Below are 21,303 nucleotides of genomic sequence, written 5' to 3' on the forward strand. Positions count from 1 at the left end.
TCTAGATGTTTCTTCCTCTTGGCAAGTTTGGGAAATTATACCAACTCAATACCTTAGGGATTTAGACAAATCATAGGCTCAAAATTACGATCTATGGGCTCAGGTACCCCCAAGGTTTCGTGCTTCACTGCCAGGTACCTTTGCAGACAGAAACTGAGGCCCAAGGTCACAAGGGCCAGCTAATAGTACAACCAGGTCTCAAAACCCGGGTCTCCCAGGTCCCAGCTCAGGAATTATCCTCTTCAATGCAGTGTCCCAGGGGCCTTAGAATGGGACCAGCTGCCCTAATGACCAGGCAGCCTGAAAAGGGCAGAGATCTACCATCAGGAGCCCAGGCCAGGCAGGGAAGGCCCTGGGCCCTCATACCAGCTTCCCTAAAGTAAGCCCACCAGGGTTCCCAGTGGAGTGGCAGTGGCCACATTCCTGAAAGATGTGAGTAAGAATAGGAAATGAGAGGATATAGGGACAATGGTGGGCTGGGAGGAGGTCAGGTGCTCAGGTCATCCAGACCACCCTCACCCGCCACCTGGGCTCCCTTCTGGCTTCTCCAGGGCAGCCTGCTCTGCGCCTCGCACTTACCACTACAGAAGGAGGCACGACTGTGCAGCCACTTCCGCCTTTCTTTTGCCAAGGTCCCAACACTAACCACTGTTTCACATAGGCAGCATGCCTGCTTCCAAGATGTGGTGGTGGTGTCCAGTACCATCCACTGGGCGGGCTGGAGGCTCTTGCAACTGTGGTGCCTGCCTGGTGAGGGGGCAGCTGGGGAGACGGGGTAGTGCATAGGGGACACAACTAACACATTCCAGGGTATTTTTTTGTACATGTATAACATTATTGCTTTCAAAAGTTATACTTTTAATGCATAAACAAAAGAATCAAAAACATTTATACAGGGCCATACAAGTGGCTCACGCCTATAATCCAAGCACTCTGGGAGGCTGAGGCAGGCAGATTGCTTGAGCTCAGGAGGTTGAGACCAGCCCGAGCAAGAGCAAAACCCCATCTCTAAAAACAGCCAGGCATTGTGGTGGGTGCCATTAGTCCCAGCTACTGGGGAGGCTGAGGCAGGAGGATCACTTGAGCCAAAGAATTTGAGGTTGCTGTGAGCTATGATGCCATAGCACTCTACCCAGGGTGACAAAATCAGACTCTGTCTTAAAAAAAAAATTATACAGATATGGAGTTAGTACTGCCCAAGTATAATGTGCATCCTTATTTGACGCTTAAAAATTTGGGCAAAAAAGTGCTCTGGCAAAATGCAGTACCTACATTATGGGGATTTTGTGAAAATCATGTATACAACTCTTACTTAAAGATTCTAGCTCTTATAATTTGCATTCCCACCAGCAGTGCAAAAGTGTTCCCTTTTCTCCGCATCCACGCCAACATCTCTGGTCTTGAGATTTTGTGATATAGGCTAGTCTCACTGGAGTTAGATGGTATCTCAAAGTAGTTTTGATTTGCATTTCTCTGATGATTAAAGATGATGAGCATTTTTTCATATGTCTGAAGGCCGTGCACCTGTCTTCTTCAGAGAAGTTTCTCTTCAAGTCCTTTGCCCAGCCTGCGATGGGATCCCGTGTTCTTTTCTTGCTAATGCGTTTGAGTTCTCTGTGGATTCTGGTTATTAAACCTTTGTCAGAGACATAACCTGCAAATATCTTCTCCCATTCCCAGGGCTATTTGCTTGCTTTACTTACTGTGTTCTACACTATGCAGAAGCTTTTTAGTTTGATCAAGTCCCAGAAGTGTATTTTTGAAGCTGCTTCAATTGCCCGGGGGGTCCTCCTCATAAAATACTCACCGATTTCTTCAAGGGTTTCCCCTGCACTCTCCTTTAGTATCTTTATAGTTTCATGTCTTAGGTTTAAATCTTTAATCCAGTGAGAGTCTATCTTAGTTAATGGTGAAAGGTGTGGGTCCAGTTTTAGTCTTCTGCAGGTTGCCAGCCAGTTCACCCAGCACCATTTGTTAAATAGGGAATCTTTTCCCCACTGAAGGTTTTTAATTGGCTTGTCAAAAATTAAATAACGGTAAGTAGCTGGATTCATCTCTTGATTCTCTATTCTGTTCCAGATATCTACTTCTCTATTTTTGTGCCAATACCAAAAGAAAAAAGAGTCCAGCTCTTACATGCTGAAAGTGTCGGTGGCCTTCGTTGGTGCTGCTGTTATGCAAGGTGCTTTTTAAAACTGTTACCATTTACAAGAACTATCATGCGTAAACTAGAATTTTTATAATGTATAATCAAATCAAAATAACCTAAAGCTCTCTAGACCACAGATAACTCACCTTTCGTGTTTATAAAAACTAGCTTGTCATTCTCTTTCTAAACTTGAGTACACTTACAAAATAGATTTATACTAAATATTCCACTTCTATCAATCTCGCACTTGTTGAGGTTCCAGATAAAAATTCATCTGCAAAATCTCTGACTAGGGGGAGTAAGCTCAGAATACAAACTTTGGTTATAAAATAACCAAACCAAATCAGAAGTGGTCTTCTGAAACCAATCTAATCAGAAGTGGTCTTAACCTCTATTGTTAAAACATCTAATACAGGTGATAGTGCTAATTCACCCAAGTTCAAAATTAAATGCTCCTAGGTGAATTTGTTTTCAAGAATAAAAATATTTCAAAAACATTTTCTGGGGGGGAGGGGGAAAGACAATGAATTATACTTTTCTCTCTGTGAATAACAAGAGCATCCTAATGAAAAACTGTGAGGCTCAAAAAACAAGACAATTGCCTGAGTAAGAAAGAGGAGACCCGTCTCTACAAAAAAAAAAAAAAAAACAGAAAAAACAGCCAGACATTGTGGTGGGTACCTGTAATCTCAGCTACTCGGAAGGCTAAGGCAGGAGGAGCACTTGAGCCCAACAGTTTGAGGTTGCTGTGAGCTATGATGTCATAGCACTCTACCGAAAAACAAACAAAAAATGAGATATTTTCATTGAGAGAACAGAAACAGTAAGGGAAAAAATACAAAAGTAAAAAGTAAAAATAAAAACTAAAATAATATTATGTGTATTTTATCATAATACAAAAAAAAAATTTTTTTCTGTTTTAGAGACAGGGTTACTTAATGTATAAGCATAATGCCTGTCACCTTGTGGCTCAATCACAGCTCACTACTGCTTCAAACTCCTAGGCTCAAGCAGTCTTCCCACCTTAGCCTCCTGAATAGCTTCTGGTACACGCCACCACACCCAGCAAATTTTATTTTTTTAATTTTGTACCATCTTATTTAGACCCAGCCCAAAAATGTTTTAAGTAAAACAAAATAAGCCATATGTTTACTTTTCCTAAAATCCAAGATCCATTTTTTTTACTAAGATAGTAAGAAGATATAAAAAAAATTTTTTTTTGAGACAGAATCTCACTATGTCACCCTCAGTAGAGCTCACAGCAACCTCAAACTCTTGGGCTTAAGAGAATCTCTTGCCTCAGTTTCCCAAGTAGCTGGGACTACAGGCACCTGCCACAACGCCCAGCTATTTTTTGTTGTTGTAGTTGTAGTTGTAGTTGTCATTGTTGTTTTAACAGACTGGGCTGGGTTCGAACCCACCAGCCCCGTGTACATGGCCAGCACCCTAACCACTGAGCTATGGGCACCAAGCCAAAATAAAATTTTTTTAAATAATAAGGTACATAAATTGTTTCTCATAGTAACATAAAGATTATGTAAATAGGCCAGCCACAGTGGCTCACAGCTGTAATCCTAGAACTCTGGGAGGCCAAGGCAGGTGGATCGCCGGAACTCAGGGGTTCCAGACCAGCCTGAGCAAAAGCGAGAGACCCCCACCTCTGAAAATAAATCTGGGCATTGTGGCAGGGGCCTGTAGTCCCAGCTACTCAGTAGGCTGAAACAAGAGAATCCCTTGAGCCCAAGAGTTTGAGGTTGCTGTGAGCTGTGATGCTACAACACTCTACCAAGGGCGACATAGTGAGACTCTGTCTCAAAAAAAAAGAGTATGTAAATATAACCTATGTTTTCCTGAAAGTTGAGATATTGTGGCATATAAATATTTTATAAACAGTTCCCAGGAAAAAAAATAACCAAAATGTGGAGGCATAGATGTTGTAGGGGCAGCTCATGGGATCACACAATGCTCTGACTACCTAAAGAAGAACTAGCTTTCTGACTATGCTTATAGAAGAGTCAGAACTCTTGAAGAAAGAAGCCACAAAATCCAAGGTCATAATCATAGGAAATATTTCAGGAGTAACATATGGTTTGTATTTTCCCCACAACTTGTTAGAAGAAAAGAAATGAAGATCTAAATATACCCTCTCCAATAGCTCAGAATAGCTCCTACAAAGGAGAATTTTAGACTTTCTCCCCAAACAAAAATAGGCATATTTATTGCAATTATTCCATCACAGTTAACTTGTATTATTGACATATCATTAGTTCTTCCAGAACCGTTACATGTCACCAAGTCAAAGCCGGTATGAAAAATATATTAAATGTTTGGCAAAATAACATTTCCAAGAGGGCAATGAAAAACATAATGTAACTTTGATGAAAGTTGGGATATTATATAAAAACATGCAGATTCCTTTTCAATTTGAAACCCCTAATACATTAAGAAATCCCTTAAAGGAAACTCAAAGCACCGTATCAATCAATTCGTGTTAAATGTTACAAAGCAAGTACAACAGAATTCCAATATGTTCCATATGATATTAATTAGTTATGCAAGATCTTAACATTTTGCTATTTACCTGACCCTATAGCTAAATACTATATATCATTTGGTTCCATCTTTATAATATCTGGTGGTAAAAATTAAGCTCAAGTACAGAATATTGTTATTTCCCCCAAAAAAAATTATTCAAAGTAAGTGTTAATCTAGGAAGACTGTGGTATCTTGTCTTCACCCAGAATCTCAGTTTTATCTGTTGCAACAGGGAAAAACTGCTTTTATCAAGGCCATAGCCAAACACAGCATGACCTAAAAAATCTAAAAGATTCTAAGAGTTCTTATGAAATGTTCTAAAAGGGTCCTCTCACCATTTAAAAGTCAAGAAAACTTATGAGGTAAATCCAGGGATAAATCAAGAGTCACTATAAAATACATAGGAATATAATAAACAACAGCTTTTGCCCTCAAGCAGCTTACATTAACAATAAAAGTCAACTGCTGGAAATAACACAAACCAATAATATAAGGTCAATTGCCACAAGACTCAGACAATTAGCCTATAATAGTTCAAAGGTGGGAATATTCATCTTGGGCCAGAAAAGGCTAAGAAAGCTGCACTAAGGCTAAGGAGCAATTTAAATTGTCAGGAATAATGGTGATACTGAAGAGAGAGACCACACTGGTCCCACACTTATACTCCCACGTTATCCTCTTTGAAGAAGGATATGGTGAAGGATGTGATTCTGACATTTTTTATCAGCATTATGCCACTAACATAATTAAAATGTAAAAGAAAAATCACAGAATTCCAGGCTCCTGCCACCCCCAAATAATAAAGCAAGCAAGCATCAAAACCTAAGCTGAGTAAAACAAACCTCAATGACTCAGCTTAGGACCAGTTCAGCTGTAAATGAAGTTGTAGATAAACAAAGCAACTGCTAGCTTTGAATTTGCCTCCTGTATACATAGGGCATAGATAAAAAGGCATCTTCCAAAGCAGAAAAACAGATGACAATCAAGCAAGAGAGAGAGAGAGAGAGAGAGAAGGGAAAGGGAGGGGACCAAAGCCAAGTGATTCAAATACCACACAACCAAGTAAAAAAGTTAATTGCTATACTAAAATCTTTCCTGTTTTTACATGGTTTTTCAAATGCTAAATTGTTGAGAAAACGGAAAATCATACCATTCAAAGTTTCTGAACAGTTTTTATAATGTCTCTTTTTTGTTGTGTAGGTTAGGTTCTATGGCAGAAAACTGTTTTGTCTTATTCCTGAATCAAAAGAAAACAGAAACCTTGGCCAGAATCATATACACCACATATGTGAATTTACGTATCAGTTGATATTTTTAAAAGCAGAAACATCCTGTCTAGGGACTCTCCTTACAGGATTACTGACCTGTCTTGGCCTAATGACAACTTTCTCCCCTTCCAAATACAATCTCCTGTTTTCTCAGCCTCATCTGAACTCTCTCAAACAAAGAACCATTCAAATAAAATTTCACAGTATACCAACCTTAATAAATTATAGCCAAATCAACACACCCTGGCTGTAGCCTAGAATAAATTACTAAAAGATTATTTATTTGCAATGACTCTCGTCTTATCTTTGCTAATAACCTCTTATTTCTTCCCTACAGTTGAATCAAAGGTAAGATTCTTCAAAATATCCCGCATTCATGCAGAATCACTCAAATCAGAATTACCTCAGCTCTACAGTGAGACTACAGCATTTCATAGCATGGAAAGAGCAGACTCTTACTCTTTCGGGTACAGATCAAAAGAAAAAGCATAATTAATAAAATAAAAAGATACCTACTGTCTTCATATTATAAACAGCAAAATTAAGTTCAACAATAAGAAAATATTCAGAACAAACTCTACTTAAAATTAACTCAGTTCACTGCAGGCTTGAACTAACGTACAACGTCTGCAGTGCATGTGAACACTAGAATTCTTACTGAATATCATAAATAGACATGTTTCTGTTCTCAGTTTAATGTTTTAAAGACAAGATTATTTTTTAAAGATAATATTTTTATTTTTAAAACAAAGCAATTTTTGTGTTTATTTCAAAATATTATAAAAGGCGGTAAGGTATAAGATTTTTTTTTTTTTTTTTTTTTTTTTTGCAGTTTTTGACCAGGGCCGGGTTTGAACCCACCACCTCCAGCATATGGGGCCGGCACCCTACTCCTCTGAGCCACAGGCACCTCCCAGGTGTAAGATTTTTATGCTTATCAAAAAGGGCAAAGAAACACAGAAAATCACTCATCTCAGTAATGACAGCCACAAGCCGAGTAACATATCCAACATCACTTACACCTAACTGAAGAAGAAAAATGCTAAACCTGGTGCTTTAGACTTCTAATCTAGTATTCACTTATTTGCTGCAAAACAGGAAACAAACTGAATGCTGGATGACCATGCTTCCCAAACTAGAAGATAAAGTACAGTGAAGTCGAGGGGAAGAAAAAAGAAATCATAAAAAGCAGATCTATGGGCTTGGCACCTGTAGCTCAAGAGGCTAAGGCACCAGCCACATACACTGGAGCTGGCGGGCTCGAATCCAGCCCAGGCCTGCCAAACAACAATGATGGCTGCAACCAAAAAATAGCCAGGCGTAGTGGCAGGCACCTGTCGTCCCAGCTACTTGGGAGGCTGAGGCAAGAGAATCACTTAAGCCCAAGAGTTTGAAGTTGCTGTGAGCTGTGATGCAACAGCACACGACCCAGGGCAATAGCTTGAGACTCTGTCTCAAAAATAAAAAGCAAATCTATGTAATACTTTAGCTGGCAATATTGAAGGTCCAAGTTCAAAGGGTATATATATTTTTTTAAAGAGATGAGTTAATTTCACAGTAAGTAAAACCTATTGTACTGTAAGTAACATTTGTTAAGCACTTAATATAAAGAGTTTCACAATTAAGTTTGCAAACGCATCCTAGGAAAAAGTGCTACATATCTCATTGCTCATATCTCATTACAGTCACCTTTGAAGTTCTCCCCTTGGCAAGCTATGCACCAAATGCCCGTGCCAGGTCCACCCTTCAGAACAATTTTGGAACTCTTTTGCTGGAATGACCATCAGAGTTGTCATCATACAGCACAAAAAAACACGCAACAATAACAAATGCTACTCAGCAAGATACGGCCACACATCAATGTGAACACAGCAGTGAAATACTGATACACCGAAGTTATGAAACCTTACTGAGCTGTTTGTACAGTGCTTCCAACACAAGCACATGGTGGCAAGTTCACAAACTTAACTGTCATACCTCATACAAAGACAGCTCTAATAGTCATTCCAGAATGAGTTCCAAAATTGCTTGGAAGAGTGCTCTAATACCAACGGCTCCCCAAAGGGAGTACTTTGAAGGTGACCATAGTGATATTCAACAATGAGGTACGCAGCACTTGTTCTTGAACTTAATTGTCAGGCCTCATATATATCCATGTAGTAGGCACTATGCTAAGTGTTTACGTCATTACCTGATTTAATCCTCACAAGGACATTAAAGTAGTAGTTACTGGTGCATTATTCTTAATAAGACAAAAATGAGGTTCAGAACAGTTAAGAAACTTGCCCAAACTGCCAATAAATGAAGAAGCTGCAACTCCCGTCCCAGTCTTCCTGACTCCACAGACTGTACTCACCATTATGTCTTCAACAAGGACAGCAGCAACTTCAGGCACAGCAAGGAACTAAAACATGATGACTAAACACGTCTTCCCACACGCTCAACTCTACCACTCCCACGACCCACCCAAACTCTTGCTAATTGCTCTTAGTCATTGAAAATATTACATGCTAGATAAATGTCAACTTTAAAAAGGATAAAAATAAAGTGCCTTACAACCTTGAGCCACAGCTGATGTGCCTCTTTTCCAAAGCCTTGTCTACTCATTCATTTTAAAAGCTCCCAGAGCACCGACTATAGGAAATAGTATTGTGTAGTGAAAAAGAACAGAAGATTGCTTAGGTTCAAATCCTGGCTCCATCATTTAGTGTGTGGCTTCATGTAAGTCACTCTGCTTCTCACTCTATTAATCATAAAGCACTTAGGCCAGATTCGATGGCTCACATCTGTAATCCTAGCACTCTGGGAAACTGAGGCAGGAGGATCACTTGAGCTCAGAAGTGGAAGACCAGATTAAGCAAGAGCGAGACCCTATTTGTACTAAAAAGTAAAAAAATTATCCAGGTGTCATGCTATGTGCCTGTAATCCCAGCAATTCAGAAGGCTGAAGCAAGAGGATCACTTGAACCCAGGAGATTGAGCTTGCTGTGAGCTAGGCTGCAGCCATGGCACTCTAGCCTGGACAAGAGTAAGACTGCGTCTCAAACAAACAAAATACATACACATGTGTATATATATGTGTGTGTATATGAAACACTTAGAACAGCTGGCACTTAGTAAACAATACACAATTGATGTTAGCCAGTATTATTACCATGTTATGATACGTGTATCTGCACGACGGTAAAGCTAGGAGCTGTGGGTGATAGACAGGGCATGCCATCCCCGCTTTTGAAGCTTGCAATTTAAGACATGTGCACACATAACCACAAACCAAACTGTAAATAACCCTACAGGCATTAATAAATGATACAGATGTGCTGGGGAAGAATAGAGCACCACTAGCTAAAGAGATAAGGGGAGGTGTCTCAGAAATATCTACATATGTATATTTTTTGTTTGTTTCAGCTGAACCATACCCAGGACACGGAGGACACCACTCCAAGCACAGAATATAATCATGAAATAGTAAAGAAAGAAACTGAGCTCCAATGAAGACACAGCAGGGAAGAGAGGTGATGAATAAACCAGGAAATGCAGAAAGATCAGGGGCCAAATTAACAAGAAATCTGAAGATCCAAACAAAGCTCTGATATTAACACCATAATCATATGCTAATTCTTTTGTTTTTTCTCTTTTAAGTGTATATACTTAAGATGTACAACACATTGTGATATACACAGTGAAATGGTTACTACAGTCAAGCAGATTAGCATTTTCAACATCTCAAACTGTTAAAAACCCCCCCATCATTTTTAGCAAGAGCACCTAAGATCTATTTTCTTCGCAAAAATTCCCAATACAATTTTTTTGAGCTTTTTTTATTTTTTATTTTTTTAGAGACAGAGTCTCGCTTTGTCGCCTTTGGTAGAGTGCTGTGATGTCACAGCTCATAGCAACCTCCAGCTCTTGGGCTTAGGTGATTCTCTTGCCTCAGCCTCCTGAGTAGCTGGGACCACAGGCACCCACCACAACACCTGGCTATTTTTTTTGTTGTTGCAGTTTGGTCGGAGCTAGGTTCGAACCCACCACCCTCGGTATATGGGGCTGGCACACTACTCTCTGAGCTATAGGTGCCACCCAATTTTTTGGGGTTTTGAAGCAGGATCTTGCCCTGTTGCCCAGGCCAGAGTGTAGTGATACAATTATAGCTCACTACAACCTCCAACTCCTGGCCTCAAGCTATCCTCCTACCTTGGCCTCCCAAAATGCTGGGATTATAGGCATGCGTCACTATGCCCAGCCAATATTGTAAAATGTAAGCCAGTATTGATATTCCCAAGTGGAATTCATACATGGAAATGAAAAGAGAATTTCCCCAATGGTGGGAGGTTGTGTATGTGTGCCAGGGAGGAAATAATGTAAGAGAAGGGGAAAAAAAATAGCAATGCAAGGCTCCCGGCCCGTAGCACAGGGTTACTATGCCAGCCACATACACCGAAGCTGGTGGGTTTAAACCCAGCCCGGGGCCAGCTAAACAACAATGACAACTGCAACAAAAAATAGCCAGGTGTTGTGGTGGGTGCCTGTGGTCACAGCTACTTGGGAGGCTGAGGCAAGAGAATCACTTAAGTCCAACTTTGAGGTTGCTGTGAGCTGTGATACTACAGCACTCTACCAAGGGTGACATAGTAAGACTGTCTCAAAAAAACATGCAAGTCAGAGAAGATGTAGAAGAAAGCCCGGCTTTGCAGGTAACCCAATTATACATCCCAGATTTTCTCAAACTGTATGGTCGTCAATAAATCTGAAAAAGTCTGCATGTCCCACCCCCATCTATGCCTTCAGGAATCCACAAGACACACTGGTATTTCAAGACCTCTCAAATGTCCTACACTAATTTTGATTACTCTGTATGTTCCCAAACTTATTTAATAAAAGAATCCTTTCCCTCCTAGGAACATATATTTAAACATTAAGGAATATTAGTGTTCTACAGAACAAATATAGAAAATTTTGATACTAAAATATCTTTACAAAAAAAACGGGGAGATGTTGTGATCCCATGAGATAAGAGAAGCAGTAGGCTACCTTTCTATGATAACTTTTCAGAAGACTTTTTCAAGGTTGCAGACTCTCACAGGCACTCCCCAAGTGTAACTTGCACTAACAAATGGAGGCTATTACAGGTAATAGTTAAATGTACCTGTTTCAAACTACATCCAAATTCAACTTTAGAACAACCCTACCAGATCTATCTCGTTTGTAACCTGCACTTTGGTTAAGTGGTAAATAAACCAACTAAAGGAGTATCATGCATGTGTATCATGCTTTATTTTCTATTTGACAACAAATTTTTTTTTTGGAGACAGAGTCTCACTCTGCCACCCTGGGTCGAGTGCTGTGGCATCATCACAGCTCACGGCAACCTCAAACTCTTGGGCTCACGCGATCCTCTTGCCACAGCCCCCCCAGTAGCTGGGACTACAGGTGTCTGCCACAACACCAGCTAGTTTCTATTTTTAGTAGACATGGGGTCTTGTTTGCTCAGGCTGGTCATGAACTCCTGAGCTCAAGCAATCCATCCGCCTTGGCCTCCCAGAGTGCTAAGATTACAGGCGTGAGCCACTGTGCTCAGCCACTACAAAAATTTTAAGACTGTCCTCTGACACCAACATAACTTGAATAAACTTCTGATTTCCTTGTCCAAAGATGCCCCAAGATTTCACATTTTCCTTTATTAGTAAGAATAGGAGACTGGTGGAACCTGTTTATCCTTACTCTTTTTCTCATGTCTTTTTCATCTTTTTCACTCCAATTTACCACTTTCCATTCTCTATTTTTCCATTCATGTTATCCTCCCTTTCCTAGCTCACTTCTGTCCAATGTACTCATGTCCTCCATTTCTCCCAGCTCCCTGTTCAAGTTATTATCTTGAGCCTGTGGACTTCTATTACAACCAAAGAACACGTTCAACGGCTAAAAACCAACACGAGGAATGACAGAAAGAGCACAGTTCCCCCATGTTTACCCCACAGTAGACACGGCCCATCCACCAAAGCACTTTCTCAGTAAACCCACAGTGCTCTCAACAGATACTTGCAATCTCCTTAATTTGAACCCAATTTACAAACAGGTCCTACATGGTCCCATCTACATTCTTTAAATCCTGTTGTCTGAAATGTGAAATACGCTAACAAATACTGCAATACAACTTACAGGTTAGAAATGAAACACAAATAGTGAAAGGCTGGAGTGGTATACAGCTACTAACATTGTTTTTAAATGTCAGCAACTGCATTAGAAGTACTTGTACAGCTTATTCACCATAGTAATGGAAATCTTAGCCCTCGCAATCAGGCAAGAGAAGGCAATCAAGGGTATCCAAATAGGGTCAGAGGAGATCAAACTCTCACTCTTTGCTGATGATATGATCCTATACCTGGAAAATCCCAGGGACTCAATTTCAAAACTCTTAGAAGTGATCAAGGAATACAGCAACGTCTCAGGATACAAAATCAAAACTTACAAGTCAGTAGCTTTTATATATGCCAATAACAGTCAAGCTGAAAATATAGTCAAGGACTCTATTCCTTTTACATTAGTGCCAAAAAAGATGAAATATCTGGGAATTTACCTAACAAAGGATGTGAAAGATGTCTATAAACAGAACTATGAAACTCTGAGAAAAGAAATAGGTGAAGATGTTAACAAATGGAAAAACATACCATGCTCATGGCTGGGAAGAATCAACCTTTTTAAAGTGTCCATACTACCCAAAGCAATCTACAGATTTAATGCAATCCCAATTAAAACACCATTCTCATATTTTAAAGAACTTGAAAAAATAATACTTCGTTTTATATGGAAGCAGAAAAAAACCTCGAATAGCAAATACATTACTCAGAAATAAGAACAAATCAGGAGGTATCACATTACCAGAGTTCAGGCTATACTATAAATCTATGTGATTAAAATAGCATGGTACTGGGCCGCACCTGTGGCTCAGTGGGTAGGGCACCGGCCTCATATATTGAGGGTGGCAGGTTCGAGCCCGGCCCCGGCCAAAGTGCAACCAAAAAAAAAGAAAAAAATAGCCAGCATTGTGGCAGGCACCTGTATTCCCAGCTGCTGGGGAGGCTGAGGCAAGAGAATCACCTAAGCCCAAGAACTGGAGGTTGCTGTGAGCTGTGATGCCACAACATTCTACCAAGGGCAATAAAGTGAAACTGTCTCTACAAAAAAAAAAAACAGCATGGTACTGACAGAAAAACAGAGTGGTAGATTTATGGAACAGAATAGAGAACCAAGAGATGAACCCAGCTACTTATCATCATTTGATCTTCGACTAGCCTATCAAAAATATTCAGTGGGGGAAAGACTCCCTATTTAACAAATGGTGCTGGGTGAACTGGCTGGAGACGTACAGAAGACTGAAACTGGACCCCCAACTTTTCACCATTCACAAAAATTGATTCTCACTGGATAAAAGATTTAAACAGACATGAAACTGTAAAAATACTAAAAGAGAGTGCAGGGAAAACACTTGAAGAAATTGGCCTGGGAGAATATTTTATGAGGAGGACCCCCACCCCCAATCCAGGCAATTGAAGCAACACCAAAAATACATTACTGGGATCTGATCAAACTAAGAAGCTTTTGCACAGCCAAGAGCACAGTAAGTAAAGCAAACAGACAACCTTCAGAATGGGAGAAGATTTTTGCAGGTTATGCTTCCAACAAAGGTCTGATAACTAGAATCTACAGAGAACTCAAACTAATCAATAAGGAAAGAATAAATAACCCCATTTCTATGTGGGCAAGAGATTTGAACAGAAACTTCTCTGATGAAGACAGGCACATGGCCAATAGACACATGAAAAAATGCTCATCATCCTTAATCATCAGAGAAATGCAAATCAAAACCACTTTGAGATATCATCTAACTCCAGTAAGATTAGCCCACATCACAAAATCCCAAAACTACAGATGTTGGCATGGATGCAGAGAGAAGAGAACACTTCTCACTGCTGGTGGGAGTACAAGCTAATACAACCTTTTTGGAAAGAAGTTTGGAGAATACTCAAGGAACTAAAAGTAGACCTACCATTTGATCCTGCAATTCCTGTACTAGGTATATACCCAGATGATCAAAAATTATTTTACAACAAAGACATTTAAACCAGAATGTTCATTGCAGCCCAATTCATAATAGCCAAGACATGGAAACAGCCCACGTGCCCATCAACCCATGAATAGATTAACAAATTGTGGTATGTACGCCATGAAATACTATGCAGCCTTCACATCTTTTATGTTTACCTGGATAGAACTGGAACATATTCTTCTTAGTAAAGTATCTCAAGAATGGAAAAAAGTATCCAATGTACTCAATACTACTATGAAATCAATATATAATCCAATACACACTCATAAGAATGGCAAAACATAACTATAGTCCAGAAAGTAGAAGGGAAGAGGAGAGAGAGGGGAGGGGAGGGGGGATTTGGGAGAAGGGAGGGTATTTGGGGACCTCACCTAATGTGCATGATGCAATGGTACATTTCAAAACCAGTAAGAAATGAGTATAATTGTGATGTATACTGAAGCAGTACCCTGAACCCCATAAATACATCAATGTACAAAGTTATGATTTAATAAAAAAAAATAATAAATAATAAAAATAAAAGAAGTACTTGTACAGTACAGGTCTTTGCCAAAATACTAGTATGACAACCAGGAATCCTTGTATAGTTAACACACATTAAGAATGACTACAGACAATGAGGATAAACTTTAAAACAACCCAGAGACAGTTATATCTTCTAGGAGTCTCTCCTTCATACTGGCTACCTGAATGTTTTCAGGAAGCATTTCATTGTGATCACTTCTCCAGTTGGATTTCATTTAAATACAAGTAACCATCTAATTAAGCAAAGCAACTTGTGAAATGCTTTAAGACCAAGTTCTCGGGCGGTGCTTGTGGCTCAAAGAGCAGGGTGCCAGTCTCATATGCCGGAGGTGGCGGGTTCAAACACAGCCCTGGCCAAAAACCACAAAAAAAAACAAAAAAAAAAAGACCAAGTTCTCCCTTAATATAATTAACATCTTTCTCTGTCCAACTAAGAATGTGGAGTGCAGCAACACTCAATGATGGCACATAACTAAGCCAATTAAGATGAATTTTTAAAACCGCTTAGCAGATGCCAAATTCTATAAGGAAAACAACTGTTGATGTAATTATGCAGTTTGTATCTCATTAGCTACCATAGTAGAAGATTATGTATTGTGCAACAAGGATATCTGTTGAGCCAATAAAATCTAAAACTACTGTCAGAAATTTTAGATACTCCTTAAATCAGTAAATCCCATGAGTTCCCAAAACAGTTTCCATATTCAAATTACAAATTATTACATGATCAGTTTCCCTAACCTGTGAATTGCAGAAACACAGTAGTTTTTGATTTAGCAAAGTGCATTCTATCCCACTTCCCAAGGTGTCATGAAACAGACCAGAGAAAAGGAAAGTGTTATGACTAAAATTAAAATGGAGGTGGCACCCGTAGCTCAGTGGGTAGGGCATCGGCCACATGTACCAGGGTTGATGGGTTCAAACCCAGCCCTGGCCTGCTAAAAAACAAAAAAACAGCCGAGTGCTATGGCAGGCGCCTATAGCTGTAGCTATGGGAGGCTGAGGCAAGAGAATCGCTTAAGACCAGGATGTTGAGGTTGCTGTGAGCTGTGACGCCACAGCCCTCTACCAAGGGCAACAAAGTGAAACACTCTCAATAAAAATTAAAAAATAAGTAAATAAATAAAATTAGAGAGAAAGGATATAGAGCAATTTCCAAACTACTTTTTCCATCTCAACATTAAAAACCATGTTTATCATGTAAATAAAAATCTATTACCATATAAAAATACAGTGAAAGTTTAGTCCACAGCCTAATGGTATTTCTACCATCTCCCTAATTCTATGAGTTTTAAATAAGACTTTTTTTTCCAAAAAATACTGAAATCCCCCTAATATTCAATTCACGTAACTAACCAGCAAAAGCAATACCATTTACACATCCAACTCCAGGTGAAATTTTCATAGGCATTCCCAAAAAATTGTCTGAACTCTTCACAATCTTGCTAAAAATATTAACCATTATTTATCAAAGCTTGAACATTAAAAAGCTTAGCTTCTATATCTTATCTCTACTAAAATGAACATTAGACTGAGTTGCTCAGTCACAGGGTTTATGTCTAATTCAACCACATCTTGGACTCCAAATAGAATTTATATGTTCCCTGGTTCTGAACTTGAGTTATATTTTACAATATTATTTTATTCACTTTCTGTCAGCCACCTCCAATACTGTGTGGAACAAAATATAATATATCCTCAGCATCTTACCAACTCAGAGGCTATTGTGCTAGTATAACTCTGGCTCAATAAAATACTTATGTCAAGGGACCACAGCAAACATTAGCAATACTGAGATAGATCAGAGGTCACAATTCCTGAACTTATGGTGCAGTTAAGTAGCTCACATCTGTAATTCTAGCACTCTGGTAAGCCAAGGCAGGAGGATCACTTGAACTCAGGAGTTCAACACCAACCTGAGCAAAAGTGAAACCCCATCTCTACAGAAAACAGAAAAATTACCCAAGTCTGGCGATATGCACCTGTAGTCCCAGCTACTCAAAAATCTGAGGAAGAAAGATCGCTGGAGCCCAGGAGTCTGAGGTTGCAGTGAGTTCTGATCATGCCACTGCACTCTACTCCAGGTGACAGAGCAAGACCTTATCTTCCAAAAATAAAAAAACTGCTCAACCAATCCTCCTGCCTCAGCCTCTCAAGTAGCTGGGATCACAGCTGTGTGCCACTACACCCAGCTAATTTTTCTATTTTTTGTAGAGACAGGGTCTCTTTATGTTGCCCGGGCTGGTCTCAAACTCCCTCCTTGGCCTCTCAAAGTTAAATTACAGGTATGAGTCAATACACCTGGCCTGTACCTTTTTTTTTTTTTTTTTTTTTTAGTGACAGGGTCTTACTAGGTTGCCCAGTTTGGTCTTGAACTCCTGGGCTCATGCAATCCTTTCTCCTCAGACTCCTGAGCAGCTAGGATTAAAGGCCCACAGCACCACACCTGGCTCCTCCATTCTAATTCTACACATGGCAAGACATAGTATCTTTCTACTGTAATTCCTGTTTAGACAAGAGTCCCTGTGACTAAATTTTAATTATGACTCATTCAGACAAGCCAAAACATACTACTACACAAAAAGTAAACTGCTGACTTAGAGATTTAATAATATACAAACACAATAAAGTCTGCCAGGAAATAGTGTTTTCTTCTTCAGCATCAAAAGACACAAAGCCTGGTCACTTCACCCTCTTCAAACCTCTTCCCTCTACAGACAAACCTTGCCTGTGTCAGGCATGTTTATGCCACAGGGCCTTTGCACTTATGGGTCTCTCTGCTTGAGAGCCTTCCTCCTCATTGTTTCCTTACTGTCTTTGTCTTTCTTTGCTCTTTGTCACCTTCAGGCGAGGCCTTCTCTGACCTTCCGATTGAAAGCCAAACATTGTTCCCCTCCCCCACCTCACACTTCCCAGCCCCTTGAGGGTCTCATCTAAATTTCTTCCTAATAAAAGGCAAGTCAGTCAAACTATCCAATACTGGGGCTACTAAACAGATAAATAAAATATGCAAATAAGCCAGAGAATTTCTTCAGTTATCTTTCTCAGCCTCAAACAATGGAAAATAATGTTCCAGAACAAACACAGGAGCTGAAGATTTATTAAAAAGACAGTATTGGGCGGCGCCTGTGGCTTAGTCGGTAAGGCGCTGGCCCCATATACCGAGGGTGGTGGGTTCAAACCCGGCCCCGGCCAAACTGCAACCAAAAAAATAGCCGGGCGTTGTGGCGGGCGCCTGTAGTCCCAGCTACTCAGGAAGCTGAGGCAAGAGAATTGCTTAAGCCCAGGAGTTGGAGGTTGCTGTGAGCTGTGTGAGGCCACGGCACTCTGCCAAGGGCCATAAAGTGAGACTCTGTCTCTACAAAAAAAAAAAAAGACAGTATTTAATGCATCTTAGAATGGGACAGGCGAAAATTACTAAATGCAGAATACAAATGTCTACATACAATAACTAAGAAAATGCCATGAAGGCTACATTGAACAGTTTGATGAGAATATTTCAGACTGTATATGAAACCAGCAGATTGTACCCCTTGATTGCACGAATGTACACAGCTAGGATTTAACAATAAAAAAAAAAGTGAGCGAAAAAAACTTGGCCTCCCCAAATACTAAGGTTACAGGTATGACCACCACTCTTGGCCTCTACAAGATTTAATATGTTGAAAATTGTGTTGTCCACACAAAAGAAAAACATTAAGTATATTCAAGTGGGGGCGAGGGGAGAGGAGGGAAAAGGAAAACAGGAGGAGGGAGGAAGATTTGCAAGTTCTCACTTAATGTGCACAGTATAAGGGTATATAGCACAACTCCTGGGGGAAGGGCCCAACTACAACTTAAAGTTTACCTTAGAAACAAAAACAATATAACCTACACATTTGTACCCTCTTATTAATCTGAAATAAAAGAAAAGACAGAGGGGGGTTAACTGTTCTACATGTAATCTTTTGATTAATCTCCTTAAATGTACCCAAGTAAATGTTTAAATACCAAAAGAAAAAAAAAAGATAGTATTTATACATGTTAAACCACCACGAGCTAATTTTGCACACTTCAATATTCTTAGCTCCAAGGGCATAAAATAGAAGCGGAGTCATCCATTCTAAAAACTGTTCACAGATTTGTCAATATATAACCAAGTATCTGCTTGACAAACATAGATATTTGTCAATATATAACCAAACACACTGACAGGAAAAATCACTGTCACCAGCCAAGGAACTTGCAAGAATGAGAGCTGTATATGGCATCTCTACATGTCCTCCTAATTCCACAACGGTTCGTAGTTATTCTTGTACTACAAGAGTATCATTTTCAGAATGTAAGCCTTATAAGCCCCCAGAAAAGACATTCTAGTGGAACTGATCCAGAGAGTTTCACTTTAGCTACATAAAGAACCTTACAGACCCAATCCATGACCCCAGTGAACAGTAATTGCTCTACCGCTTTCTACCTCTGACCTATAAAGACCAAAGACTACAGCGGTCTGTAATCTATAAGCCTAAATTTTAATATTCTGCTAAAACATTGCAAAAATGTGACTTTCACAAGAGGCAATGGCATGAAGCTGAAATTGGTATTCTCAGTTACTCATTATAGAATGTGTTCCATTTCTCTATCTCTCTTAATAAAAAGGGCAGTCTCAAACTTCCAGCCTCAAACAATCCTCCTGCCTTGACCTTTCAAAGTGCTAGGATTATTTGTGTGAACCACCACACCCGGCCTTTGCACCTATACCTCCTAAAACTAATATACTGTATAAAAATGTATAAACTCAACTGATGAATTTCAAACTTCAAAAATAAAAGATCATCCGCTTTAAATTTTTTTAGTTAAAAAAAATAAAATAAATTTTTTTAGTTTGGGGACAGGGTCTCAGGGTGGTTTCCAGGGTAGACTGCAGTGGTGTCACCAGGGCTCATTGCAGCCTCCAACTCCTAGGAACAACCCATCTACTTGCTTCAGCCTCCCAAGTACCTGGGACTACAGGCATGTGCCTTGACACTTGCCTAATTTTTCTACTTTTTCTGTAGATAAGGGGTCTCCCCCTTGCTCAGGCTGGTTCTTGAACTTCTGATCTCAAGCAATCCTCTCACCTCAACTTCCCAAAGTGCTAGGATTAGAGGTGTGAGCCACCATACCCTGCCCCCCAATTTTTTTATATGAAGAAACTAGAGGTCAAATATGTTAAGTAGTTACTACATCCTGTAGTAAACAGGACAAGAATTAGGGTGCTCTAGCAGGGCACAACAGCATAATGTAGCCCAGCTACTTGGGATGCTGAGGTGGGAGGATCGTTTGAGCCCATGAGTTCCAAATCCAGCCTGGACAACACTGCAAGAACTTGTTTCTTAAAAAAAAACAAAATACAGGGCCAGGTGCAGTGGCACACACCTGTAATCCTAGCACTCTGGGAGGCCAGGGCAGTTGATTGAGCTCAGGAGTTCAAGACCAGCCTAAGCGAGAGCAAGTCCCTGTCTCTAAAATCAGCCAGGTGTTGTGGTGGGCACCCATAGTCCCAGTTACTTGGAAGCTGAGACAAGAGGGTCACTGGAGCCCAGGAGTTTGAGGTTGCTTTGAGCTATGATGCCACAGTACTCCACCAAGGGCAACAAAGTGAGACTCTGTCTCAGAAACAAATAAAAATCAAATAAAGGGCGGCACCTGTGGCTCAGTTGGTAGGGCGCCGGCCCCATATACCGAGGGTGGCGGGTTCAAACCCGGCCCCGGCCAAACTGCAACCAAAAAATAGCCAGGTGTTGTGGCGGGCACCTGTAGTCCCAGCTGCTCGGGAGGCTGAGGCAAGAGAATCGCTTGGGCCCAGAAGTTGGAGGTTGCTGTGAGCTGGGTGAGGCCACGGCACTCTACCGAGGGCCATAAAGTGAGACTCTGTCTCTACAAAAAAAAAAAAAAAATCAAATAAAAAACAAAAAAGAATGAACTTGTCCTGACTCCCAGTCTAATGTTTTTTATGACCACATGAACTAGACAATGAGAGAAAGCCTTACTATTCAGCGCAATGGACACTGTTCCCATCCATCTGTGTTTAAAGTATACAATTCTTCTCTGTTCCACACAATAGCCTTGTGGTAACAGGGCCAGCCAAATCACTGTGCAAGGGTCATTTTAAAAAGCATGACATAACACTGAGGCACAATGCCCATGTTAAGTCAACAAAATATCATGACACAATAAACGCTTAATTTAAGCCAAATTATGTTATCTATGTCCCCGCTTCACCATGCAACTCAGAGGTTTCTTGAGGGCTAAAATTGTTTCTTCTCTTTATCCTCTACAACTGCGATCCCCAATCCAGGACTATGGACTGTCACCTGTCTGTAGTCTATTAGGAACGGGGAAGCACGGTGGGAAGGTGAACAGCAGGCAGGCGGGCAAGCCAGTCTGTTTCATGTACATTTACGGTCACTTCCCATCACTCATATCACCCATCATCCAATTTTCTTTTTTTTTTTTTTTTTTTTGAGACAGAGTCTCACTATGTCGCCCTTAGTAGAGTGCCATGGCACACAGCCATAGCTCACAGCAACCTCCAACTGGTGGGCTTAAGTGACTCTCTTGCCTCAGCCTCCCGAGTAGCTGGGACTACAGGCACCCGTCACAACACCCAGCTTTTTTGTTGCAGTTGTTACTGCTGTTTTTAGCTGGCCGGGGCCGGGTTCGAACCCGCCACCCTTGGTATACGGGGCCGGCACCCTACC

The 21,303-nt window shown here is 40.4% G+C and overlaps 1 protein-coding gene across 9 annotated transcripts in view; it reads right to left on the bottom strand.

The window, feature by feature from the left end:
- The window catches only part of SIK3 (SIK family kinase 3), a 277,645-nt gene that overhangs the window by 197,295 nt on the left and 59,047 nt on the right, over positions 1–21,303 (bottom strand). The window contains exon 1 of one of the 9 annotated variants that reach the window (XM_053593245.1): positions 8,309–8,327. The exons of the other annotated variants lie outside the window; for them this stretch is intronic. Coding sequence (XP_053449220.1) covers positions 8,309–8,311 — 3 coding nt within the window. The 5' untranslated portion in view covers positions 8,312–8,327. Of the gene's footprint in view, positions 1–8,308; positions 8,328–21,303 lie in introns of those variants that run through there. 9 annotated transcript variants of the gene reach the window in all.

The sequence above is a fragment of the Nycticebus coucang genome, chromosome 6, assembly GCF_027406575.1.
Source record: "Nycticebus coucang isolate mNycCou1 chromosome 6, mNycCou1.pri, whole genome shotgun sequence".
Lineage (NCBI taxonomy): Eukaryota > Metazoa > Chordata > Mammalia > Primates > Lorisidae > Nycticebus > Nycticebus coucang.